This window comes from Crocodylus siamensis, chromosome 15 (assembly GCF_052110815.1).
Source record: "Crocodylus siamensis isolate JL-2025a chromosome 15, ASM5211081v1, whole genome shotgun sequence".
Taxonomy (NCBI): domain Eukaryota; kingdom Metazoa; phylum Chordata; order Crocodylia; family Crocodylidae; genus Crocodylus; species Crocodylus siamensis.
The window spans coordinates 50305360-50332755 of NC_143409.1; the positions used below are offsets into that span (position 1 = coordinate 50305360).

The window sequence follows — 27396 nt, forward strand, 5'->3', positions numbered from 1 at the left end:
GGGCTGGCAGTGTGGGGACATGGTCAGGAAGGCCAACCGCACCTTGTCATGCATCCACAGGTGCACCTCAAGCAGGTCCAAGGAGGTGATCCTCCCCCTCTGTGCGGCACTGGTCAGGCCACAGCTGGAGTCCTGCATCCAGGTCTGGGCGCCGCACTTCAGGAGGAATGTGGACAACATGGAGAGGAGCCAGACAAGGCCACATGCATGATCAGGGGGCAGCAGGGCAGGCCCTACGAGGAGAGGCGATGGGACCTGAACCTGTTCAGCCTCCAAAAGAGAAGGCTGAGGGGGGGATCTAGTGGCCTGTTACAAACTAGTCAGGGGGATCAGCAGGCACTGGGGGAGTCCCTGTTCCCCCGAGCACCGCCAGGAGTGACCAGGAATAATGGTCACAAGCCAGCAGAGGGTAGATTTAGGTTAGATATCAGGAGGCGCTACTTCACGGTCAGGGCGGCTCGGGTCTGGAACCAACTTCCAAGAGAAGTGGTGCTGGCTCCTACCCTGGGGGTCTTTAAAAGGAGGCTGGATGAACATCTTGCTGGGGTCGTTTGACCCCAGCACTCTGTTGCCCACTGCAGGGGGTTGGACCTTATGATCTGCTCAGGTCCCTTCTGACCCGACCAACTATGAAACTGTCTTTCTTATTGGCACCTCATAAAACTCCCTGGTATCGCACCAGCGGCTCAGTCCTGCAAAGAGCCCAGGTTCCCCTTGCACCCTGAATTCTTGCAAGGTGCCCCCCAGTACACACAGGGTCCCAAGGCTCAGCCTCCCCTTGGCTCCAGGGAGCCATGTCCACCCTGAGATCACTTTCTTCTGCTGCGGTTGCTGCCCCCAGCTCCCTGCCATGCACACAGCTTACATCAGCACAGGAAGGGAGTTCTCCTCTGTCTAACCTGCTGTTTGCTCACTTTTACTCACTGGCTGGACTTGGTGGGGGTGGGCTCTGTTTTTTCTAAGGAAAAACCAATGCAGATGCTCAAAGATTATAATTTGGCAAGCTTTATTGTTCTCAGACCCAGAATTACAATACAGCTACGATTCTTTTCCTTCTTAGTTTTTATATGCACAGAATTCAAATACAGCTACAGGCCCCTCATTCTTAGCTCCCCAGAGGTCCGCTGTTCTGGATAGCAAATAAAGTACAACCATCTCCTTGGTTCGACTCCTGCCTCTTCTCTATAGGGCCCAAATGTACTGTATTTTCTCACGTATAATACGCAACCTTTCCCTGCCAAAATCAGCCTCTCAAAATAGGGGTGTGTATTAAGTGAGGAAGCTGATTGTTTCCCTGAGACAGAAACCCTCTGTTGTGATCCCCTTTCCCAACCACAAGTGCAGCAGCCTAAGACATCAAGACCCATCACAACCTCAGGCAGCTGAGGAAGTCAGCTGGTGGAGATCATCTCTCCTGTGTCATGGTCTGGACATCCATTAATGAAGCTGCCCTTTCTTAGGGGAACGTTGCTGGCTGCTAGGGCTGCTGAGCTCTTTAGCTCTTTCCAAGATCAGAGGTCCTCCCCTGGAGACCAGGCTTCTGCAGCAGCTAGGGTTTTCGTTAAGCAGGAGGGGGAGGGGGAACCTCTGTCCCTACTTTCTGCTGCCAGGACTCTGGGAAAAGTATAATTTCTTCATGATGCTTTTCAAAGACAAGGTGCACGTTACATTTGGGGTGTGCAATATACAAGAAAATATGGCAATCCAGTATATTTTAAACCACAAGAATAAACATTTGTGCTGGTAGCAATCTGGCTCCCTGGAACAGCACAGGATGGATTCTCCCCTACACCCACTGGGGAGTCTCCAAAGGGAGGAGGCGGCAGGTGCGCAGGCTCGCGCGCAAGCCTTTGGGCGTTTGAAAAAGCTGCTTTGTTTTCTAACTTATGTTTTAAAAATAACTTGTCCGCAACATCTTCATCAAAGCCAAATGATACCCAGTACATTTGATTCCATCAATCAGTAACTACTGCTAATGATTTTAAGCTGATTATAGGATCTACTCTAGTTGGATGGTCCCTGACAAGGCCTTCTGGGATACTAGTTTCTTTTCAGCTTGTTGATTTTGTTTAAAGCAATCTTCTTACTGGTTTACATGGACATATTGCTTGCTTGCTTCACTTTGTTGATGCCTGCAAAGGTTCGCTTGGCCATCCCTGCAAAGCAGGCTTTGGGGCTGTGGCAGGGCGGCCCCTAGGGGTGCCGTGACCTCCCCTAGCGCCCCTACCTGGCTACCGTGTCAAGCCGGTGTCAAATGCACCCTCACCAATCTCGTCCGCCACGTCTTTGCTGTTTTAAGTGTTTAGGGGAGGCTGCCTTTTATATCTGCTTTGACACGGTGCCTACTTTGCTATACTGGGGCTCGGTCCAATTGCCCACCAGTGCCCTCACGGGCGCCCCCCTTCGCCTCTCTCACAGCCCTCGCCGCACTGGGAACTGTCTCCCGGGCTCTCGTAGCCCGCACCGGGGCCTTGCCCTTCTGCTGCCGCCCGCTCTGGGCCTTGCCTCTGTATTCGCCCTGCCCGGGCCTTTGTGTCCCTAGATGTCTGCTCCTAGGGCTCCTCTCCAGGGCCTCTCGATGTACGTGCCCCCTCTCGGGGCCTCCCAATAAGCTCACCCCTTCTAGGGCTTCTCCCATACAGACAGTGTCCCACTGGGGCCTGTCTCTCTGCGCTCAACTCTGGGCTTACCTTTGTACCACCGCCCTCCCTGGGCCTTGCCTTTATGTACGTGCCCCCCCCCCGGGGCCTGCTCAACATACTCGCCCTCTCCTGGGACCTGCTCAACATACTCGCCCCACCCCGGGGCCCTTGCTCGTGCTTCTCGCGCTCCCTGCCCGCACTGGGGCCGGGGTCAGGACACCCCAAAACATCCAACAGGGACAGCATCTCCATCCCGTGACCCAAGCCTGGGTCTGCTCTGCGTGTGGGCATTTCCATGGACAGTGAGGACGATAAGATGATGGGCTTATCTCCTGCCTTTGACTCCTCTAGGGTGTTCCTTCACCAGTTTTCTGGCACAGGTTTGAGGTAGCTTTTGTCTCGCCCTCAGCAAGTTAAGATGGTGGCCAAGGCTTGGGTTCATCCCTTCTTCGTTGTCTTTTCATCGACTTTGGTGAAGCTGCGCTAAGGAGACAGGCCTGGGGCATAAACAGCCGTAATTAAGCTGGAAATTACATTTAAAAAAAAAAAAAGCATGGATGGCTGTTCATTCACTACCTATATAAAAGAAAGAATAAGACAATATATAGATAAGACAATCATCCTCAACTGCGAGGGACTGCTGAAGATATATAGCGACACTGTACTATAGAGATGTATAGGTTTCAGTACACTGCTTTGCTTTCCTATTGATTGATCATGGCAGAGACATAGCTAGACTATTGATCCGGACTACAGAAGAGCAATTGAGATTTTCTAAGCATACTGATCCTGCTCCTCCAGGATCAGCTCCCGGGAGCCGTGCTGCACTGTATCTTGAATGACTTTCTCTTCTTCTCTGGTCACTTGGGGCAACGCTGAGTTTAGCTCGCGGGTGATTGTTTCTGTTCTTGTCTTTAAATCATTTTCAAACTCCTCCTTCTTCTTTATCACCAATTTATAGATCTCCTCCCTTGCCTCATCACATGCACACGCTAGCTTCTTACGTTCAGATTCAAATGTGGAATCAGAAGAGTCCATAGAAATGAGTCTCCCCAAGCTGCTCACACGGTCCATCAGATATTTGGAGAACACTTTGGTGTAGGTCTCGGAAATCATATGCACCAGGTGAGAGAGACTGGTGGCATTGCATGCTTGAGTGTAGATCAAGTCTGTCACAAAGGACTTGGAAGAATAGTTCTCAATTTTCTGAACACTTTCAGCTGAACTTACAAAGCCCTTGATGGAGCGGCTGAGGCAGGACTCAATCATGCTGGAGATCATCTGGAAGAAATGCACCATTTTCTCCCACTGCTCCTTCACCTTTCCCAGGGCCTCCAGACCTTGGATCAGCATATCCTTGGCTTTTTGAAAATCGATTTCCTTTGTCTCACATTTTCTCATGGTGTGTAGGATATCTGCCAGCTCCTCGTTCTGTTTCTTGAAGTTGTCGAAGCTCCTCTGGTACTCTTCCTGTGTCATCTTCAGCATCTCACAGGTCTGCTGTATTTTGAAACGGGCATTTTGTGTTGCTTGTGATCCTACTTGGTGGCCCGCTCCCATGCTCTGTTGCCATTTGGTCATGTTAGGTGCTTTGGGAGGTAAAGGCGTAGTCTTTGACTGCAATTTAGTTTGAGACTTAAACGCATGTACTGCATTGGTTAGACGTCCAAGTGCTTCCTTTACCGTTTCAGAGTTAGACCTATTTTTATCTGGAGACTTTCCAGTGTTTTGTAAAACTGAACAAGCTTCAACTACAGAAGAGCAGATTTCCAAGGCTAGGGGCTTTATTTGACAGCTTTTTTCGGCATTTATTTGATCATGCAAAGACTGAGCATGCTGCTTTATAAAATTAAACATCCCCTCCTGTTGTTTCTCATCAGGTGCTCTACTACTGTTCTCGTCATCAAAAAGAGAGCAGACATACTTTGCAAGACTCAGCAAGAGCTGCGATCTGGACGATATGTTGATCACAGCAATGATATCATCCTCTTCATTTTCTGTGGAAGTCTTGGGAGAATGCTTCTTTTCCCTGAGTGTAGAGAAAAGCCTGGAAACTGCATTTGGAACCATGTTCACCACATTTATTAAACCTTCTATAGTACCAAAAGCTAAAGCTTTCCACCCTAAAGGAAGAGAACTCATTGCATCATTATAGTCTTGCCAGGTCTTTTCTACTTGCCCTTTCATCATTGTGTAATACTCCTCAGCCATCTCCTTGGCTTGATTTACTGACTGTTCCCTTAGCTGTGCATCTTCCAATGTTCTCTTAATTTCTATCTGATCATCCTCGTACCCTTTTTTGGAACTGATACAGGCTACCAGCAGCTCTTGGATGAGATAGATGACATCGGAGAACGTGTGCTCCACCGATTTTGCTAATTGTGTACACTCATCTGCAATGGATTTTATATTCTTCAGCTGTTGAGGGAGCAGAGCATCCACCACATCTAGATCCTGGAACAGGGTTTGGACACTGGTGTTCACGTGGCGTGGGACACTCATGGAGAGAAGCCGGATCTGATCCATGTTCTTGTGAGCAGTGTTGAATGTGGCCCAGCCCTTGTGACTTACCTGCATCAGGCAAGCGAGGAATGAGTCTGGGTGTCTGATGTAATTAAACCCGCCTGGAGGGGAGTTCTTGTTGATGGAGAAGTCCCCTTGCCTTGTGGAGATACAGGCCAGCTCTCCCAAGATGGCGATGGAGAGAGGACCTGGCATCAGGAACTCCTCCCAGTTTGCGTAGGGCTTCATCATCAGCTCTGTCTCCTTCTGCACCATCTCCGCTTGGCAAAGCCTCATCTCAGCTTGCTGCAGGGCACTCGGATTCTGGCTGGAAACGGCCATGTTGTTTCTGTACAAGAGAAACGATTGCTGTTGAAAAGGAGAAGCATTATTAAAAGGGCCTTTGTGCCCTCACAGAGGTTAAAGATTAAAATCACTTGCCACCTGTTAAACAGGATTAATTTTTCTTCCCAATAGTGTTACTGGGCTGTATAGTCATGGATGTGTAGAAAATTAGGGCTGGCAGGGCCCTCAGGAGGTCACATCTAATCCGGTCAGGCCAGAAACATCCCTGATTAGGCCAGGGATACCCCTAACTAAACCAGCCCACCCAAGTGTCTGTCCAACTTGCTCTTGGATGTTGCTAGGGATAGAGACCCCCCCACCACTCTGCGCAGCCTCCTCCAATACTGGACCCCCACACGGTCACAAAGTTTCTGCTGCATTTCTTGTCCTATCCCCTGTGGCCATAGAAATAAGCCCATCACCACCTTGGGGCTGGAAGTCCCTTCCCTAAGCCCTGCCCTTTGCCACCAGAAGTCCCTCCCCTTGCCCCCTAGACATACCCCTTTTGGGACGGGGGAGTTGCCATTTTAGAACCAGAGAAAAGTCATACGCTGAAAGTCAAACACCGACTAGAACGTATTTGAATTTTCTGACAAAAAATATTTTTCTCATGGTTTGTGTTTTTGTACTGTATATATGCATTATAACTAAAAAATAACTTAGTCTTTTATCTTGTGGGGGGGTTGGGTATGTGTGTGTGTGTGTGTGTGCGTATGGTGGGGGAGTATGGTGTGTATGTCTGCATGGTGGGGGGGTGTGGGGCTGCTCCCCGCAGTCATCGGGCACAGGAGGGAAGCCCCAGGTGTTGGAGCCAGCTGCTCTCCCTACCCCAGTCCGCGCCAGTGCCCGGGGTTTCCTTCCTGTGCCCTGCGAGTGCGGGGAGTGCCGAGGAAAGAAACGGCGCAGCGGGGGCTGTACTCCTCTCAGCATTGGCCACGGCCAGGAGCCAGGCAGCACTGCCGAGCAGAGCACCATGCTCACCTGCTGCTCCTGCTGTTGCTCCCGCTGCCTGCCAGGGCTGCGCACCATGGGGGGAGTGTGGGAGGATCCCCCTACCCATGCACGCCACATGCCCCCAGAGGCTGGCAGGGCCCAGCGACCACCCGCTGGCATTGGTGGCGGTGTGGGTGGCGGGGGCGTCAGTGGTGAGCAGGGAGCTCTCGCAGGCGGCCACCCGCAGACGCTGCCAGCAGCGGTGGCAGCAGCCAGTGGCGATCAGGTGCTGCCTGCAGAGGCTGGGGGGTGGGGTGGGAAGTGGAGACTGTTGGGGGTGCTTTTTGCCGGGGGTGCGCAGCCAAACTCCTAGGGTGCATGTAGACCCATGTGCACCCCCTGCACATCGCCCATGCCCGTACCACTCCCCCCTCACACCTACACCCTGCCCACCCGAGCTCTGCACTGCTGCCACTCCCCTGGGCAAGGGCTCCATGCTGCAGCCAGCCCCAGCCCCATGCTCCATGCTCCTGCCCAGCTGCAGCCCCCTCCCCACTTCCCTACCTGCTGCCCAGTGGGAGCGGGACCCTGGGAAGCCTGCAGCAGCAACCCCGCCTGGTGCTAGCAGGGCTGGCCCCTCTGCCCACCAGGGTGAAAGCAAGGCATAACAGGATCTCTTGGGGGTGGGTGTAGGTGCCTTGCTCCCACCTTTGTGGGCAGAAGGACTGGGTGGGGTACAGTTTGTTGCAGGGTGCCGTGGGCTGGTCACCACTCGTCACCACATCCCGCTGTCACCGACAGTGCCAGCGGCATCTGCGGGAGCTCCCCACCTAGCACCGCCGTGCTGCTGCAGTGCCCTCCCAGCCGCCAGGGGCACGCGTCATCCATGATGCTAACAGTTTACTTGCGGGGATGGAGGAGGGCTATGAAGTAGAAGAGAAGAGGTGAGAACAGGAGTCTCTGTCTCTAACTACATTGCCTGTGCTCCTGCACTTCCCACTCCTAAAAAGACTGGTTACCTCTCCGCTCCGTGTTCTTGGGGAAGCCTGGCACAGGACACAGCCCGTCGGACTCACAAAGGACTCACTCCCACCCCCCAACTTCTGCCTGAACAAGAACTGATTGGAGGAAGGACTTACAAAAGCCAATGAAGATGCAGTGGGAGATGCACCTAAAGCCCTCCAGACATGGGTGATAGGTGTGAAGCAACTCCCCTGGTCCCATTACATCAGAGGTGGAACCGGATGACAACTCATTTACAGGGAGATGGGACAGGCGTGCACCTTCATGAGCATTCAGGATGGAGAACAGAGAGTCCAAGGCAAGGACCGCACTGGACTCTGGGACCAGAGAAGCAGGGCAGCATGGCACGGTGGGGGATCCCTGCTCCAAATGCTAATCAACCCACATCTGCACACACCCACTCTGCACTTATCAGACCAATTCTAGTAATGACTCCTCCATTGGTACCCAAAACACTGACTCTGCTGGTCTGTATTGTGAGCGCTCTCAGAGTAATGCCACCCATAGCCATCGTTAACCCATAAACAAACCTAGTGTTGTCCCGTGAGCCATTGTTAGTTCTCCACAAACCCCCTACCCAAGCTCAAGTTTCTGTCCTGGTGCTTGCATCCAAAAGCTGCACCAGCGTCACTCCTTTTCTGCCTGGAGTCCCTCCACCGAGTGTGCTGAGGGCCCTGCCTGTCTGCAAGCTCCAACAACGCCTGGGAACCTCTACTGGTTCAAGCTTCACTGAGTGGTAAGACCCCAACTCTCTCTCCCTCTCCCCCCTCACTCCAAGAACCTGACTTTTGCTCTCTTACTCCAGGCACAGCTTTCTAAACCTGACTTTTGCTGATCAAACAAACCTGAGCTAGACTTACAGCTTCAGGTTCCTGCGCAGGTGCAGGGCCCTTGAAATTCGAAAGGCTCCCGCAGGTCAGGCTCTCTTGTAGGTTTCCAGTCTGACATCATCATCTTATCTGCTCCCCCGCACATCCCCACTCGGGTGTGCATGGCCTGTGTCCTCCTGCCTCCCCTCCCTGCCCGCGCCTTCCCCGGCTGGGAGGAGGGGGGGAGAGGGAGCAGGGCCAGACCCAGAGCGGTGCAGGGGTGGAGCGGGGCTGGACCCAGAGCAGGGAGGAGGGCGGGGGCCGCAGCAGGGCCAGACCTGGGGTGGCGGTGGCGCAGGGTTGGACACAGAGGGGTGGGGAGGAGGCCTGGACCCTGAGTGGTAGGAGGGGGGAGTGGGTCTCAACCTGGAAAGGCTGGGGGGGGGAGCAGGGCCAGATCCAGAATGGCAGGGAGGGGGCAGGGCCAGACCCACAGTGGATGGGGGGACCAGACGGGGGGGGGGGGGGGCAGGGGCAGACCTAGAGTAGTGGGGAGGAGGTGACGAGTAGAGCAGGGCTGGACCTGGAAAGGTGGGGGGGGTGGAGATCATAGGAGGGCCAGACCTGGAGCAGTGGGAGGGGGAGGGGGGGAGCAGGAGGGGAGGGGGGCTTGACCTGTAGCAGCGGGGAGGGGGGTGGATCGGGCCTGAGCAGAAGTGGGGGGCGGTTGGAGTGGGGCCAGGCACAGAGCTGCGGTGGGGGGAGTGGAGCAGGGCTGGACCTGGAGCAGTGGGGAGGGGGTAGAGCGGGACCAGGCCTCGAGCACCGGGGGGCGGCAGGGCTGGATCTGGAGCAGCAGGAAGGGGGGGGCCAGACCTGGAGTGGTGGGGGTGGGGGGGCATGGCACAGGGCTCAGTCCCCACCAATCTTCATGGGCTGTTTGCTACTCTGTGTGTGTGCGTGAGCATGTGTGTGAGTGCGTGTGCGTGCACTTGAAATTTGAAAGAGAGTGTGAAGGATTAAATATACATTTCACTGAGGTACATGAGGAGCGGGTAGGGAGCGGGGCCTGCTCCCGGCGTTGCTTCCAGGTCTGCACGCCATTTAGGGTGGCAGACCAGCCTGGCATGCTGGGTCCAGAGCCAGTGCACAGTCCCAGGATCCACACACAGCTCTGGAGGCAGCGCTGGAGGCTGGACTCAGAACATGGCTCTCATACAAGTGCATGCAAGTTGGGCCCCATGTGCACATCTGCTTTAGCACACGCGTGGGGAGGAGGGCTCTACACTCAGCTATGGCGATCCTTTTTTATTGCATATAATGCACACACCAATTTTCTCCAGCTGGTTTGGGGTGAGGGGAAAGAGCTGATTATATCCAAGAAAATATGGTAACCAGCTCAAATGGCAACTGGACAAACTTAGGTTGGCTGTGAGGAAACCTTAATAACTGAAACCAGTTCAGCCCTGGAGCAGATACTTGGAGGGCCTGTGGTGTCTCTGCCGCTAGAAGTTTTCAAGAGCAGACACGTAGTTCGGCTGGTTTAGTCAGGGCTGGTCCTGCCGTGAGCAAGGGGCTGGGCTAGATGCGTGTTTCTGAGGGCCCTTCGGCCCCTTCTAGCCCTATATTTCTGTGACTCTATGGGTTCCTCTCATTAGGATGTCTGCGAGTCCCCCTGCCTCTGTTCATGAGAGGGTAAATGCAGTATATTCTACAAAGGCAAAACCAGATCCATCAGAGTAGGTCTTTGTAGCTCAGGGCACATCTACACACGCATCCGACTGTGCAATCCCAGCAACACATGGGTCATTTCCAACCCTGCTTCGCACTATCAATGAGCTACTATGCAGTAGCATTGGTGTCATGGTTCGTTTCCACCAACACTACATCACTGTAGTATCTCATGTTGACATACTCAATGAACCCCATTTTGGATCCTGAACTCCATTTTGAGATGGGGAAGCAGAGGCACAGCAAGATGATATGACCTCCCTGTGGCCAGCCTGTAGGCAAGTGGCAAGGATGAGCCTGGGACCCGGGTGTCCTGAATCTCACTCTAGTATTTGATCCACTTAACTCCAGTGCTTCCCCCTCGTTCGTGGGTTTCATGACATCCATTACCTCCCATTTACCGTCCTTCCAAAGAGACCGGTAGGGCTACTAATCGGTTTCCAGATGTCCCTGAGGTTTACTTACATTCGGTTTCCTTTCACTTGAAGAGTGTCGCTGGCTTGCTCCCCATCAGAAGTTGTGTCAGAAGTTGTGGGTCAGCTTTGCCCAGGCTGTGAACTCCTGCAACGGGTGAACCACCTGGCATTTACAAGGTGTATTTTATGGAAATTACAATCAGACAATCCTGACTCAGCGTGCAAACTGGTGGGCTCTTCTGTGATTGTCTGTGATTCTCTCTCCTGCCGTGAGCTTGGGCTCACCCCAGCTTGTGCTACAGCCTGCCTCTGATTCAGTGAGTCGATACAATGCAAATCTACCCTGCCCTCTTCACTTCTCAGCCAGCCCAGCCATAGGGAGCCAGGCATCCACCCCACCCACACCATGGCAGGCTGGAGGGAAGCGGCCATGCACGCAATCACAATTTTTCCTTTCCTCCATTCTAACATTTCTAAGCAGCTCTGTGCAGCTCTGCACGCCGCGCTGTTGGACTGTCTCACGTCTTCTAACTCCTTGCTCAGCTGGGTGACCTCTTCCCAGAGCTGGGCATCCTCTTCGGCCCCTAACTGCAGGCATGTGGCCAGCAGCCACAACAGGCACCCCTTCTCGGGTTTACCCTGGGCAGCAGTAGCAAACCTAGCCCAATGACAGTTCCTGGGTCACTCCAGGCAGGTCTCATCCTACCCTTATCCCACCTGGGATTTTCCATCCCTGTCACTTCCTTAAGCAAAGCCACTAACGGGACCCATGCAACTCCCTTCATTCCAACCTTTCTCTCTGGACTAGAGCCTCTCAATCCTGTTTGTGATGCCAATTTATGTCCCAGCCACCTGTGGAAGGTTTGAGATTGAGAGTATGGTTGGGGGTAGAAAGGTAAGAAAGGTTTATTGACTTAACAAAAACACAACTACGTCTAGTAATGACAAACAATGACAGACAAGAACAATTTGCGTCAGCAACTTATTGGCAGTCCCTCTGATGCCTGATGTACAGCAAGTTTCTTTCCACAAAGTTCAGTGAAGTCAGGCATCCCTGATTAGCGCTGTCCAAGAGGTACCAGAAAGGACCCTGGAATTCAGTTCATGGGCTCCTCAAGGTCCACGGGCCCACTGATTCAGGCCAACAGCTAACTAATCCTTTTCACAGAGCTGTATCTTCCTTCTGAATGGTTTCCAGATATTTCAGCTAATTTATAGCTTCTGAATGGTACTGATAACGTACAGCAACTCAGATTCCTTTTACTTCAACTGTCCTTAGACTGACCAATAGCAGTACAAGCCTTGCATTCCTTTGATAAGGTTAATTTTAAGTTGTGCCACTGGGCCTTACTACATTAAGGCTTTGCTAAATTTACTAGGCCTTACTTTATACAAGGCCTCACTACATCTTAAACTTTAATTAGGCTTTTAGCAACAACGTATAGCTTAATATCTAAACAAATACAGAAAAACACTTAATCTAATCTTCATAGAGCCTTCAGCAAGCACCTTTACTACACAGACAGAATTTCAGCTGTCACACCTCCTAGTTAGAAAGCTTTTCCTCATATCTAACCTAAACTTCCCTTGCTGCAACTTGATATGGTTGTCCCTTGTTCTGTCATCTGCCCCCATGGAGAAGAGTCTAGCTTCATCCCCTTTGTAAGCACCCTTCAGCTAACTGAAGGCTGTAATTTCATAGACATTTTTTTTCATAGACATTAGGGCTGGAAGGGACCTCAGGAGATCATTGAGTCCAGCCCCCTGCCCAAAGGGCAGGAAGTCAGCTGGGGTCATAGGATCCCAGCAAGATAAGCATCCAATTTACTCTTGAAGGTGTTCAATGTAGGTGCTTGAACCACCTCCGCTGGCAGACTGTTCCAGACCTTGGGGGCTCGGACAGTAAAGAAATTCTTCCTTATGTCCAGCCTGAAACGGTCTTGCAGGAGTTTGTGACCGTTCAACCTCGTCATCCCTTGGGGCGCTCTGGTGAACAGACGTTCCCCCAGATCCTGGTGTTCACCCCTGATAAACTTATAGGTGGCCATCAGATCACCCCTGAGCCTGCGCTTTTCCAGGCTAAAGAGTCCCGTGGCTCTCAGCCTGTCATCGTAAGATCTGTTTTCCTGACCTCTGATCATGCGCGTGGCTCTCCTCTGGACTCTCTCAAGCTTCTCCACATCCTTTTTGAATTGTGGAGCCCAAAACTGGATGCAATACTCCAGCTGCGGCCTCACCAAGGCCGAGTACAAGGGGAGAATGACGTCCCGGGATTTGCTCGAGAAGCATCTATGGATGCACGCCAGCGTTTTGGTTGCTTTACTAGCCGCAGCATCGCATTGCAGGCTCATGTTCATCTTGTGGTCAATGATGACCCCCAAGTCTCTTTCTTCTGTAGCGCTAACCAACGTAGCACTGCCGAGCCTATAAGGATGCTGCAGGTTTTTCCTCCCAAGGTGGAGAACCTTGCATTTTTCGGTGTTAAACACCATCAGGTTCTCGTCTGCCCATTTGCTGAGCTTGTCCAGGTCAGCCTGGATCATCCGCCTATCTTCTGGCGTGGATGCTTTGCCCCAAAGTTTGGTGTCATCGGCGAACTTGGCCAGTCCACTCCTGACTCCAATGTCCACATCGTTAATGAAGATGTTGAACAGGATGGGTCCCAGGACAGAGCCTTGAGGGACCCCACTGGTCACAGGGCACCATGATGAGTGACTGCCATCAATCACAACCCTCTGGGTCCGACCACGGAGCCAGTTTCCCAGCCAGCGGATCGTGGTGGAGCCAAGGCCACAACTGGGCAGTTTGGCCAAGAGGTGATCATGGGATACCAGATCAAAAGCTTTTTTGAAGTCAAGATATATGACATCAATCTCTTCTCCCTTGTCCAGGTGATAGGTCACCTGGTCATAGAAGGAAATGAGATTGGTCAAACAAGACCTACCCGCAACAAACCCATGCTGGCTGTCCCTTAGGATGTTAGCCTGGGCCAGTCCCTCAAGGATGGCCTCCTTAATAAACTTTTCTAAGATCTTCCCCAGGATAGAAGTCAGGCTAATGGGCCTGTAGTTAGCCGGATCCACTCTCCTCCCTTTCTTGAAGATCGGCACCACATTGGCTTTCTTCCAGTCTTCGGGCACTACACCAGAGCGCCAGGAGTTTTCAAAGACCCGTGCCAGGGGCTGGGCTATGACGCTCGCCAGCTCCTTGAGTACCGTGGGGTGCAGATTGTCAGGGCCGGCTGACTTGAAGGTATCCAGCTTCTCAAGGTGTTCCTTCACGAGGTCAGCATTGACGGAGGGTAGGGGATCCCCCTCACCCAGATTTCCCTGTCCCATAGCAGGCATGGGCATCCCGTGTGACTGATGAAAGACTGACGCAAAGTACCTATTTAATAGGTTGGCTTTTTCGTCGGCGTCAGTTGTCAGTTGCCCCATCTGGTTTAGCAGGGGTCCAACATTGCCCTTGCTTTTCCTCTGGCTCCCCACATATCTGAAAAAGGACTTTTTGTTGTCCTTGATGCCTGAAGCTAGTTGGAGTTCAGTTGCAGCCTTGGCTTTCCTGGCTTGCTCCCTGCAGGACCGGACCAGCACAGGATAATCCTCCTTGGAGTTGAATCCCGTCCTCCATCCTTTGTAGGCTTTCCTTTTTAGCCGCAGGAGGTCCGCTAGGTCCCTGGAGAGCCAGGGGGGCTGCTGTGCCTTCTTGCTGCCTTTCCTCCGTGTTGGAATAGATTTAGCTTGTGCATTGAGGATCGCTTCCTTGAGAAGCAACCACTCTTCTTGAACTCCCATCTCCCTGGGGTCATGGTCCCTGAGGGCCTGACCGAGAAGCCTCTTGAGCTTGTCAAAGTCGGCTTTTCTGAAGTCAAGGACTTCTGTGTTGCTGACTGACTTGCCAGCTTTACGGCGGATGGTGAAAGTGATCAGCTCGTGGTCGCTGTCACCCAGCTTCCCATCGATCACTAGGTTGCCGATTAGGTCATTCCCCGTAGCCAGTACCAGGTCAAGCAGCGCTTTGCCTCTCATTGGCCCATAGACTTTTTGAGTCAGGTAGTGGTCATCCACGCATGAGAGAAAGCTTTGCGCCCGCTCAGATTTAGCTGAGTGATCTTCCCACGAGATGTCCGGGTAATTGAAGTCACCCATGACAACCAAGGTCCTGGAGCAAGCGGCCTCAGTCAGTTCCCGGGCGAACTCCTGGTCAAGCTCGGGACTTTGAGTGGGAGGTCTGTAGTAGACTCCCACCGTTGTGTCCCCTGTGCCGAATTCCCCACGAATTTTTACCCAGAGGGTCTCTAGCTGTCCATGCCGGTCGCCAACATCAGCTTGCAGGGACATGTAGCTTTCCTTCACATAGAGAGCTACACCCCTGCCCCTTTTGTCAACACAATCCCTCCTGTACAGGGTATAGCCCTCTATCCCCGTGGTCCAGTCATGGGTGGAGTCCCACCAGGTCTCCGTTATCCCAATTACATCATATTTCTTTGCACTGAGTGGGAGGATGAGCTCGTCCTGCTTGTTGCCCAGGCTCCTGGCATTAGTGTACAGGCAGGCAAGTGTGCCCTTGGGGGCTCTTGCCTTGCCCACAGATTGTGCCAGGGCTGGGGCAGGGGTGGGCTCCCTTAAGTGCCCCCTTAAGTGCCTTGGTCCGCTGGCTTTGCAAGGGCCGTTCAGCGGGCCAGCAGGGGCAGTAGTCCCCCATCCCCCAGCGGGCTTAGTTTAAAGCCCGGTGGAGCAGGTCAGCCAGCCTGGCTGAGAAGAGCCTCCTCCCCAGGGGAGACAGGTGGAGGCCATCTCTTCCCAGCAGCTCGCTGCCTCTCTCTCCAAAGAGCGGGCTGTGGTCATGGAAGCCAAAGCCTTCCTGATAACACCAGCGCCGCAGTCTTTGGTTCACCGCGTGGATCCTCCTCTCCCTCCTCAGCCCATAGCCCGAGACTGGGAGGATCAACGAAAACACCACCTGAGCTCCCAGACCCCTAAGCCCCACTCCCAACTCCCTGTAGCACCTCATGACCTGGCTGGGGGTGCTCCGAGCCGTGTCATTGGTGCCCACGTGAATAAGGAGCATGGGGTAGTGGTCTGTGGGCCGGAGGAGCTGCGGGATCCTCTCCGCAATGTCTCGGATGCGGGCCCCCGGGAAGCAGCAGACTTCCCGGGCTAAGGGGTCGGGGCGGCAGATTGCCCACTCAGTGCCCCGCAGGACGGGGTCTCCCACAACAAACACCTTACGCTTTGTCTTGGGGAGAGCGGGGGCAGTGGCTGCAGTCGAGCCTTGGTTGCCTGCGGGAGCTGGCAACTGCGTGGGCTCTGCTGGGGCTGCAAGAGGTGCGAACCTGTTGCTACGCTCCGGCGGGGCGGGGGCCTTGGTGCGGCGGGCCTTGGGGCCCTTGACCACCTCGGTCCATGCCCCTGACTGGGCAGAGCGGGAGGTCCCAGAGTCCTCCTTAGTCGCGGGGGGAGACGGCGCTCTCCCCTGCGGCTCCCGGGGGAGAAGGGCCTGGCAGTAGGAATCTATCTCCTGCTCGCAGTCCCTGATGGCACGCAGTCTCTGGACTGTGGCCTGGAGCTCCTCCAGCTGGCGCACCAGAGACCCCAGTAGGGAGGAGACCCCACAAGGGGAGGGGGCCATGCTCCCGGGTCCCAGAGCCTAAAAAAGGGACAGGCAGCCCCCGCAGCCAAGAGCCAGGGGCTCCGTCTGCATGGAGCCCGGGACCATGGGCTCCGTCTGGGTGGCCGTCTCTGAGCTGCCCAATGGGGGGGCCGCAGAGCCCAAGGGGACCCTCGGGGTGCGGCGCGTGCCCATCCGTGTCATGCCTCTGGTAGGCTGGCTACGGCTGGGGCTGGCTATGGCGGTGGGGGTCGCAGGCAGGGTCTCGTGCCCTCCCACGCCCTCCCCTGCGCGAACTCTGCGCTAACTCGAGCGCCTGTTCCCGCGGCTCTGGTCGCGCGGCTCCCTGGGGGGCTGGGCCAAGTAGGGGCCTGGGCGGGGGCTTGACCCGCCCGGCACCAGGCAGCCGCCTCCTCCCAGCAAGCGAGGAGTTAACCCCTTCCCACCACGAGCCCGCTCACCTCCGGCTGTGCTGGGGGTCGGCAGGGGGCTCGGCGGCTGCTGAGGGAGTGTCTGGGGGGCTTCACCCACGCGTCTCTCACCCCTCCAGAGCCTACCTGAGTGTCAAATTAATTCCCTCCCCCTCCTCTCTTCGTTTCTCAAACTAAATAAAACCAGGTTCCTCAGCTTCTCCTCACATGTCATATGCCCCAGTTCCCTAACCATTTTCATTGCCCTCTGCTGGACTCTCTCCCATTTATCCACATCCTTTCTGTAGCAGGGGGCCCAAAACCAGACACCATACTCCAGATGTAGCTCACCAGTGCCGAATAAAGGGGAAGAATTGCTTCCTTTGATCTTCTGACCACACTCCTACCAATGCAGCCCCGTCTGCCAAGGGCACGCTGTTGGATCATATTCAGCTTATTGTCCACTGTAGCCAGCAGGTCCTTTTCTGCAGCGCTGCTGCTTAGCCAGATGGTCCCCAAGCTGTGGCAGAGCATGGGATTGGTCTGTCCTAAGTGCAGGACTTTGCACTTGTGCTTGTTGAACCTCATGAGATTTCTTTTGGTCCATTCCTCCAATTTGTCTAGGCTTCTCTGAATCGTAGGCCTACCCTGCAGTGCAGGTGGGTGTCGTTTGCAGCCTTGCCGACAGTGGGCTCCATCCCATCTTCCAGATAGCTGATGAAGATGCTAGGTTGTTAACAAAGATATTCTTCATTGTTGATGAAGGTAAAGATAAGCTGGAGGCCTAGGGCTCTATTCTTCAGTTTAAGATGGAAGCAAAGACAAATATAACAATACTAGCAAACTGCCCATCAAGAATGACGGGGGGGGAAGGGTGGGAAACAGTGCCTGGGAGCCAGGAGAAGGTGGGAATATGGATAGGAATGACAGCTAACATGACAGCAATCTGGCATATTCCCTGTAGTGGCCTGAGCTAGCCTTCTTGAGCATCTTGGGAGTGCCCCCAGTACTTCCCTGTTAGTCATTTCTACACCTGAGTTCATATGACCACACCTGAGTTAAGGCTTTTAGCTAATGAGAACACCAGGTACTATGGGTCACGCCACCCTAATTTTATTGACTTACCTCCACAGAAGTTGTGACAGGAAAGTACTGAAGTTCAAATCAATTTGTTCAACTTATGTAAACCTCTGTGGGGAACTAAGATCTCAGCCATGACTACTACAGTTCTGACTCCCCACTTACTCCCTTTCCTGACTGATCCCATGCCCACTGGTTTCCAGAACCCAACTCAGGAGTCCTCACTCTCTCTTCCCACAACCAATAGGTTCCTTTAGCAGTTATTTTTGTGGTCACTGAGGCCCCCGTCACGTTACATATATTACACAATTGACTGATAAACTGTGCAGTAAATTTAGACTGGCTGCATGTATAAAGTCAGTCCAGCCACACATGCAAAATAATTATCAGCCATAAAAATGTCTCCTTCTTCTTCAGCAATCCCTCATAGATGAGGATGATAGTCTTACATGCTTGGCTTATCTGTGGGTCTGAAGATGGCTGATGAAGCCTACCCGGGATCCACAGACCCTACTGCAGCTCGGACATGCGTTTCCACACGGGTGGGTGGCACTGGATTCTTGATTTGGTCTGTGACGCACTGTTTCTGCTGCTCCCACTTTTCCATCTCCTGTTGTTGTGAGGTTCAAGGTACTGAGATCCCTGCAGCAGACTCTTCCTCCGTTTGGGGTGGTCCTGGGCATTAGCCTCTCAAAACCTGACAACAATGTTACAATTTTTAAGTTGGCCTTGAGGACATCCCTGAAGCCCTTTCTCTGCCTTCCACTTCAGCATGCACCTTGGCTGAGCTGGGAGAATAAAACTTGCTTTGGGAGTCTGGAGTTGGACAGCCAGATAACATGGCCAGCCCAACAAAGTTGATGCCAGATGATCATTGCCTCAATACTCATGGAGTTTGCTTTCAGGAAGATGCTAATGTTGGTGCATCTGTCTTTCCTGAAACAGCATGCAGTGCATCTTCTTGCTCCATGAACTTGGCCTTCGCTTCTTCAGCCAGAATCCTGCACTTCTTCGCTTTTTTCTGCGCCAGCTCAATCTGCACAATAAGCAGGTCCCTTTTCTTGTTTACATCTTGGAGGAAGCCCTGGATGAGGTCTTCCATCTTTCCGGGGACATTCTTCAACTGCAGGTGGATCAGGGTGGCTTTGTTCCTGCCCAGCTGGAAGGCATCCCACACTGTCACACGCTTCCTGCAAGCACACCTTGAAGGACTGAGTCTCTCTGAAGTATCTGTACCCACCACTAGGGGCATGCTCACAGATGGAGAAGTCTCCTCTCTCCACAGGGATGCACACCAGCTGTCCCAGCAAGGCAACAGTGATGGGGGCGGGCAGGTGAGATGAGCTTCTCCCAGTCGGCCTCCGGCTTCATCAGCAACTCGGCCTCGTCACGCACCTTGCTCTCGTCCTCATAGCTCAGCTCAGATTTCATCGTGGTGTGAGTTGGTTGCTCCTCAGCTGTCATGGTGCAGCCTGTAAAACAGGGAACAGGGGTCACCCATAGGCAGATCTAGGATTTTGAAAAGCGAGGTGCAGACGGTGAGGTGCATCAGCACATACAACACAATAGAGATTTTTCTCCAGTTACAAAGCAACTGGAAGCTTTACTAATATGCTAGGGGGCTAGGGCTACATTAGTCAGGTTGGGATCAAAGAAAAACAAGCATTTATTTATTGGCATGTGTCTGGCTATATCACATCATGCATAATAAACACAGTAACTCCCTTGGGCTCCCAAGGGAGGTGAAGTTCGCCCCATCCTTACGGGTCTTCAGGAGGAGACTGGACAGGCACCTGGCTGGGATCACATGATCCCAGGTTTGGTGACCCTGTTCTTGCCTGCCAGGGGCAGGGGGTCGCACTAGATGGCCCACTGAGGTCCCTTCTGGCCCTGGAATCTGTGAAGCTATGAATCAATAAAGTAGGCAAAAAGTACCAAAAGCCGTTGTTTCATTTGTCCTGCAGTCGTTAGAATGAAGCAGAGATCTCTTTCGGCTTCAGCAACCAAAATCTAGCCTTCTTGAGCATCTCAGCAGTGCATCCAATACTTCACTGAAAGTTATTTCCCCGCACAAATTACTCTTCACCTGTCTTAACATTTTCACACCCGAGTTAATGTTTTTAGCAAGAAGTAAAAGCAGACTGCAGGATTGTGAAACAGGAGCTCCATGACAAGGAGCAGATAACAGACAGCAGTATTGCGGGACAAAGGACAGCTGGATAAGCAGAACGTCCACAGTATTAAAAAGGAGAGAGGGGGGTTAACACCTGTGCAATGAAGAGTTTAGAAGGAATGGGGTAGATTACAATGAGCCGTGAACTCAGTTGACTCCCTTGTTACTGCCTGACTAGAAATGCTGTTGCCATTGCCAGGCAGTTGCTTTTAAGCTCTGGATGGAGCAGAAATCAAAGGGGAGCGCAACCGCACCACTGCAACCCCCCTTGGATCCACCTCCGAGGACACACATCTAGCTGAAATGTCATTGCAGGACATTCTTGTACGCTCTGATGCCTACTGGGTCCTCCCTTTTTCCAGGCACCCTCCCTGGCCTCTCAGATTTGCTCTCCAGTAGAAGACTCCTTGTGTTGTACTCCTCTGCACAGGTTTCAGACCGTGTGACCTTGCTGCCCTAGGCTGGAAGACCTGTCTTCCTCTGCCACCCCATCTTAAGATCACCCTCCAGAAAGATTCACCCTACTTAACTTGTAGTTTAACCCAGTGGTGATCAACCTTTTTCCCTGGGGAGAAAGCGCTGGAGGGGGTGTGGGGACTGTCCAGTGCCTGGTCAGTACACAGCCCCATGGGGGAAGGGAGCATAGTCTGGCCTCAGTCAAGCCTCATGGGGGTGATGGGGTCAGGGGTCCCAGAACCATTTCAGTAATGTGGAGGGAAGTGGGCATAGCCTGGCCCCAATCCAGCTGCATGGGAGGAAAGGAGGCATGGCCTGCCCCGATCTCGTCCTGTGGATTATAGTGAATTTAAGTTTGGTTTCACATGCTAAGTGGGAGAACCTGCTCTTGCTGCATTTATCCCATATAACGCACACTGATTTCTAGCTGCTGGTTTTCAGTGAGGGAAAGGTGCATGCTGCATATGAAGAATTATGGTATTAAACACAGAACCTGTTTGTTGTTTTTGTACCTTATTTGGTCCTGGGAGCAGAGCGTGGAACCCAGGTTTCATAGTTTCCTAGTTAGTCGGGTCAGAAGGGACCTGAGCAAATCATCAAGTCCTACCCCTGCCATGGCAGGAAAGAGTACTGGGGTCAAACGACCCTGGCAAGGTGATTGTCCAGCCTTGTCTTAAAGCCCCCCAGGGCAGGAGCCAGCACCATTTCCCTAGGAAGTTCTTTCCAGCTCCTAGCCGCCCTGACCGTGAAGTCGCGCCTCCTGATGTCTAGTCTGAATTTCCCCTCTGCCAGCTTGCGACCGTTATTCCTGGTCACTCCTGGCAGTGCTCGGGGGAACAGGGACTTCCCCAATGCCTGCTGATCCCCCCTGACTAGTTTGTAACAGGCCACTAGATCCCCCCTCAGCCTTTTTGTGGAGGCTGAACAGGTTCAGGTCCCGTCGCCTCTCCTCGTAGGGCCTGCCCTGCTGCCCCCAATCATTCGAGTGGCCTCCTCTGGCCCCTCTCCATGCGGTCCTGAAGTGCGGCGCCCAGAACTGGACACAATACTCCAGCTGCGGCCTGACCAGTGCTGCCTAGAGGGGGAGGATCACATCCCTGGACCTGCTTGAGATGCATCTGTGGATTCACGACAAGGTACGATTGGCCTTCCTGCACTGACGAGAAGGGAGTTCCCCAGCCTCTAGGTATGGTTGGCCTGTAGGTATGGCCTTCCTGACTGCACTCCCTTCTCGTCAGTGCAGAAGCAGAAAAGGATCTTGGAGTCATCATTGGTGCTGAGATGAACATGGGCTGGCAGTGTGGGGGTGCCCCAAAGGAGGTGTTCTCTATTTCAGCAGTCTAACATAGAGAAGAATCAAAGTTCAAGGCCCCAGAGAATATTTCAGGCTCACAAAATCATTCAAAATATATTTCAAAATCTTCTTACATTTTCCTTATAGAAGCTAGTTCAAAATATTAACTTTTTCTTAGGAAAATCTGATTTTTTTTTTGTGTTGAAATGGCTTTTTACCAAAACTGTCATTTCAGTATATTCCCATGTTTTCTCACACCCCCAAATGAGAAACACATTTTTTTTTGTAAAGCAAAGTAAAGATTTGTGTTTGAGTTGTGGAGAAAGAAAGAGTTGCATACAGCAGGGACAAAGCCTAATCACTCTGCTCCCTTTCTGGTTTAGGCCAAAGCTGCAGTTTTAACTCTTTCATGGATGAATTTGTCAGCAGCTCTTGGCTGCTTTGCCAAAAGCTGAAAGTCTAGCTGCTGCTGAAGACGAGAGTCCATGGGTGGACCTTGATGTTGAAAAGAGCTAAAAACAGTCTGCTGGAAGGTTTAGAGCAGGGGTTGGCAATGTTTCTGGACGGCATGCCAAAAGCACCTGCAAGCTCAACTTGTAAGATGTTGGCGTGCCAGGAGCAGACAACCGGGGAGCAGCAAGGGCCCCAGTCCCTGTTGTGGCAGTGCAGCCCTGGCCACTTCCCTGCCGTCTGCCCCAAGGTGCACGTGCCAAGCAAAATGCCTTCGCGTGCCAGACTGGCATCTGTGCGAGGGGTTGCTTACCCCTGTTTTAGAGAGAGCCAGGCTGCAGGGGAACGCTGCAGGATGCCGCTGGGCAGGAGGAGCCATATGCTGAGGCATGGCACACCTCGGTGAAACCCCGGGAGGAGGACCAGGAAACGCTGCCATGCAGGGCGAGGAAGGCTCAGCGGCACGCCCCGGAGGAACCCCGGGAGAAGGACCAGGGAACCTTGTTGTGAGTGTGTTCTTCTTCTAGGACACAAAATAAGACATTATAACTGTCCTCCCTCCTCTCGGTGTCAATCTCACCTGCCATGACTTTGATAGGAGTGATTAAAGAGAAACACCACACAAGAGGAGTGCTCACTTAGTTTTAATAATGAGCATCCATAATGCCCGCTCACAAGAAGTGTAACTCGGCTAGCCGCCAGCTGTCAGTCCCTCCACCGGCTCTCCCTACGAGTTCCCAGTTCACTTATCAGTCCCACAATGAATACTCACCAGGTGGGTGTTTGCAAGCCTGCCCCGCTTATCAACTCACAGCAACAAAGTCCTTGCCATGGACCCGGATGGAGCTGCAATCATCTGGCTGAATCAGCCGCCCATCTTCCAATGGGCCGGACACACAGACACTCACCGCTTCAACAAGAAATACTTGGCAAATCTCTCTCTCGTCGCCTGTGCCTCCCTGCAGGGCTGCTTGCCATCACTGGTGTCTAAAGCCTCAGCTCCTCTGATCACACCCACAGTCCTTTATACATTGTTTCCACCCGGCTGTTATCAATCATATGAGTTTCATAGTTTCATAGTAGCTAGGGTCAGGAGGGACCTGAACAGATCATCTGGCCTGACCCCCTGCCACAGGCAGGAATGAATGCTGTGTTCACAAGACCCCAGACAGATGAGCATCCAACCGCCTCTTGAATTTGCCCAAGGGAGGGGCGAGGACCACTTCCCTGGGAAGTTGGTTCCAGATTTTGGCCACCCTATCTGTAAAATATTGCCTCCTGATCTCTAACCTAAACCTGTTCTCCATCACCTTGTTACCATTGTCCCTCATCACCCCTGCTGGTGCAGTGGAGAAAAGGGCTCGACCTATTTGCTGTTGATCTCTCCTGATGAGTTTGTAGGCAGCCCCCAGATCTCCCCTCAGCCTCCTCTTGCCAAGGCTGAACAGGCTCAGGTCCCTCAGTCTCTCCTCGTAGGGCCTGCCCTGCTGCCCCTGACCATGCGAGTGGCCTCCTCTGGACCCTCTCCAGGCTGCCCACATCCCTCCTGAAGTGCGGCCCCCAGTACTGGACGCAGGACTCCAGCTGCGGCCTGACCAGTGTCGCACAGAGGGGGAGGATCACCTCCCTGGACCGGCTTGAGATGCACCTTTGGATGCATGACAAGGTCTGGCTGGCCTTGCTGGCTGCGGTCTGGCATTGGCAGCTCATGTTCACCTGGGAGTCAATAATGACTCCAAGATCCCTTTCCGCCTCTGTGCTCTCAAGAGGGAGCTCCCCAGCCCGTGTGTGCGCTGTGGGTTCCTTCTCCCAAGGCGCAGCACCCTGCATTTGTCTATGTTGAACCCCATCCTATTCTCATCTGCCCATTTTTGTAGTCTGTCTAAATCTAGTTGCAGCCTTTCACTCCCTTCAAGTGTGTCCACCTCCCTCCACATCTTAGTGTCATCAGCAGACTTGGACAGCGTGCTTTCCACCCCCTCATCCAAGCCGCTGATGAAGATGTTAAACAGCGCGGGCCTGAGGACCGAGCCCTGGGGGACCCCACTGCTCATATCTCACCAGGCTGAGTACAACCCATCCACCACTACTCTCTGGGTGTGCCCCATCAGCCAGTTTTTTACCCATCCAACTGTGTAGGCATCAATGCCACAGTCGCTTAATTTATTGATGAGGATAGGGTGAGAGACAGCGTCAAAGGCCTTCTTAAAGTCTAGAAAGACTACGTCCACGGTGACACCATTATCCGAGGATTTAGTCACCTGGTAATAAAAGGCAACCAGGTTGGTCAGGCAGGACCTGCCTTTGATGAACCCATGCTGGTTGCCCCAAGCACGATCTCCCCTGCTGCCCCCCACAGATGTGCTCCTGGATGATCCTCTCTGAGATCTTCCCAAGCACCCAGGTGAGGCTTACAGGCCTATAGTTACCTAGGTCCTCCCTTCTCCCTTTCTTGAAAATTGGGACCACATTAGCCAGTTTCCAATCCCCCGGCACCTGGCCAGATGACCACGAATGCACGTACAGCCAGGCCAAGGGCTCCATGATGACCCCTGCCAGCTCCCTCAACACCCTTGGGTGGAGGGCATCTGGACCTGCAGATTTAAAAATGTCCAGCCCTTTCAGAAGATCCCTAACTACATCTGCACTGACCCAAGACAGAGCTATCCCCAAGATTGTCCCTACCTCTGGCAGGAGGGATGTCCTGGTCCCTGTTCAAGAAAACAGAGGCAAAGAAACTCTTAAAAATATTACCTTTCTTGTCTGGCATAGCCACAAGATTACCGTTTGCATCTTACAGGGGCCCTACATTGCCTGGTGCCCTCTTCTCGCTCCCAATGTACTTGAAAAAGGACTTTTTGTTGTCCTTAATCCTGGATGCTAGCCAGAGTACCATCTCTGTCTTGGCCTTCCTAATAGCCCTCCTACCCTCCCGGGCGAGGAGGAGTACTCCTCCTTGGTGACAGCTCCTCTCTTCCACTGCTCGTATGCCCCGTTTTAGTCCTTGGGTGTTACTGAATGCCCTTGCTGAGCCAAGGGGATTTCTGAGCACTTTTACGCCCCTTCTCTCAGGGACTGTTACCCTTTGGGCCCGGAGGATCGCCCCCTTGGACTCCCATCTCTACCTTCTGGGCCCTCAGTGCCTCCCCCACCAGTCTCTGAAGCTCATTGAAGTTGGCTGTCCTAAGCTCATTGAGGTTGTCCGCTGCCAGGCGGGAAGGCTTAATTGGCAATTAAGTCTTTCGTTATCTCAACCTGATTGAACACCTCGCCGCTGTCAGCAAGTAATGGATACTTCACCAAAGTCTGTGGTGGGCATTTAGCGACCTGGGTGGGCAAACAGTCAATATGTCGCCCAGTTCCACGGGGTGAACAGAAAGCTCTCCACAAAACGGGTGCTTTGCCTGGACGTTCCCGTCACAGGAAGACTCTCTCCCTGTTACATACCTTCCCCTTTAGTTAGAATATCGCCTTCACAATGGTCGTCCAACGTCTTTTCTTTAATATCCTCAATCTCCCTTCTGGCTTCATACCATCACTTGTCTCCGTTGGTCGTGGAGCGGGACAGGAAATCAGCTACCACGTTTCGTCTCCCGGCTCAGTGCTCGACTGAAACATGAAAAGGTTGTATGGCGAGAGCCCATCGTAGTATTCTCACATGGTCTTGGCTGCCTATAGCCATCTTAGAGGAGCACGGTCTGTAATCAACACAAATTTCCGACCAAGTAAATAATATCTGAACAGTTAAATGCCCCACCTGATTGCGAGGCATTCCCGTTGTGTGGTGGAATACTTGTTAACGGCGTATGCTACAGGCTGTTCCTTGCCCTGCCGTTTTTTAAATAACGCAGCACCTAAAGCACACTCTGATACATCCGTTTGCAGGAAAAACGGCCCCTGAAACCGGGGTGTGTACAAGACAGGTGCACTGCAAAGCGCTTGCTTGGTTCTTTCGAAAGCCTTTACGGCCGTTCCTGACCAGTGTAACCGCTGTGGCTTACCTCTCGCCATACCTGTTAGCGGGGCCACCATTTCCGAAACATGTCGGATGAAACCATCTATAGTAGTTTGTGAACTCCAATAACGATCCCAGTTGTCTTAAAGTTCTGGGTAACTGGTAAGTTCTTGTGGCTTCTCTCTCGTCAGCCACCGGTTTGATCTTCCCCCGACCTAGCTGAAAACCTAAGTACTTGGTCTCTCCCTGTCCCAGGCTGCATTTCTTAGGGTTGGCTGTCAATCCTGTCTTCCCAAGTTCTTGTAAGACTGCTTGTAAATGCTGTTCCTAGGACAGTGAAAATATTATAATATCATCAATACGCGGAAGCATAATGTTGATGAGGAGTTAATATCTTGTCCATCAGGTGCTGAAAGGACACAGCCACCCCATGGAGTCCGAATGGCATACATTTAAACTGAAAAAGCCCTCATGGAGTCCCAAAAGCTGTTTTCTCTTTTTCACACTCGTGGATAGGTATTTGCCAATATCCTTTTGTTAAATCCAAAGTGGATGTGCATCTGGCTTGCCCAGTCTTTTCTAACATCTCCTCTATTTGTGGCATGGGAAAAGCATTAAAGGCTGCCACCTCATTAACGTTCCTAAAGTCCATGCAAAGCCTAAGACTGCCATCTGGTTTAGGTATGGGCTTCACCACAGATTTCATGACTCCTCTCTTATTCCTGCCTCTAACATTTGGACAAGTTTTTGCCTCACAGCTTCCCAGAGATGCTTGGGCGACCTCCGATGGTGATCTCTGACCACATACCCCTCCGGGGTCCTGATCATGGTATACCCCTCTCGCCCTTCTGGGCCTGGCTTGAAATACATCCTGAAACCTAGGGATTAACTGCATTGCTCTTCTTTCTGATCTGCCGACACCTCACCTCCTATTCGGGGCTCCCGCGGTTCCCACTCTGATATTATGGGATCCCCTATGTCATCTAAATCTCCTACGTCTTCTTTCATTAACCAGGACTCTCTACTGTTCCATTTCTTTAACACGTTTATGTGATATACTTGTCTCCTCCTCACTGGTTTGGTTCTTTGTACTTCATAATTTACAGGACCTAACTTCCGGGTTACCCGGAACGGACCCTGCCACCGAGCCAACAATTTTTTACTATGGTCGGGTAGCAATACTAACACCCAATTACCAGCCTGTAAGTCTGTTTCTCAGGTATGAAGAACATAGGTACATTTTTGTCTTTGTTGACTACTCTCTAAATTCCCTTGTGCCACCTCCTGTACTCTCTCTAAACCGTCTCGGAAGTCCTGTACTCACTGAGTGGTCTCTCCTCTCTCAAAATCTCTCAGACCAACCTTCGCAAACAATATCCAGTATATCTCTGGGTTTATGCTTGTAGACCAACCCGAATGGGGTACAGCCCATTGAGGCCTGTGGGGCCTCTTTGCCCGTGAACAGCAACGACTGTAGCATTAACTCCCACTTCCAGAGGGATACAGGCCTGCGGCACGCTTTTCAGACTTCTATTGAATCTTTCCACTAAACCATCCATCTGGGGGG

The 27396-nt window shown here is 52.6% G+C and overlaps 1 protein-coding gene across 1 annotated transcript; it reads right to left on the bottom strand.

Moving 5' to 3' along the window:
• Nucleotides 1-3409: 3409 nt before the first annotated feature.
• On the bottom strand, nt 3410-25885 carry LOC149852719 (uncharacterized). The gene is given in 6 exon segments (XM_090028405.1): nt 3410-5554; nt 6546-6672; nt 18415-18679; nt 18681-18835; nt 18837-18973; nt 25876-25885. Coding segments are annotated over 6 exon segments (2832 nt in total). The 3' UTR covers nt 3410-3416.
• Nucleotides 25886-27396: the final 1511 nt, after the last annotated feature.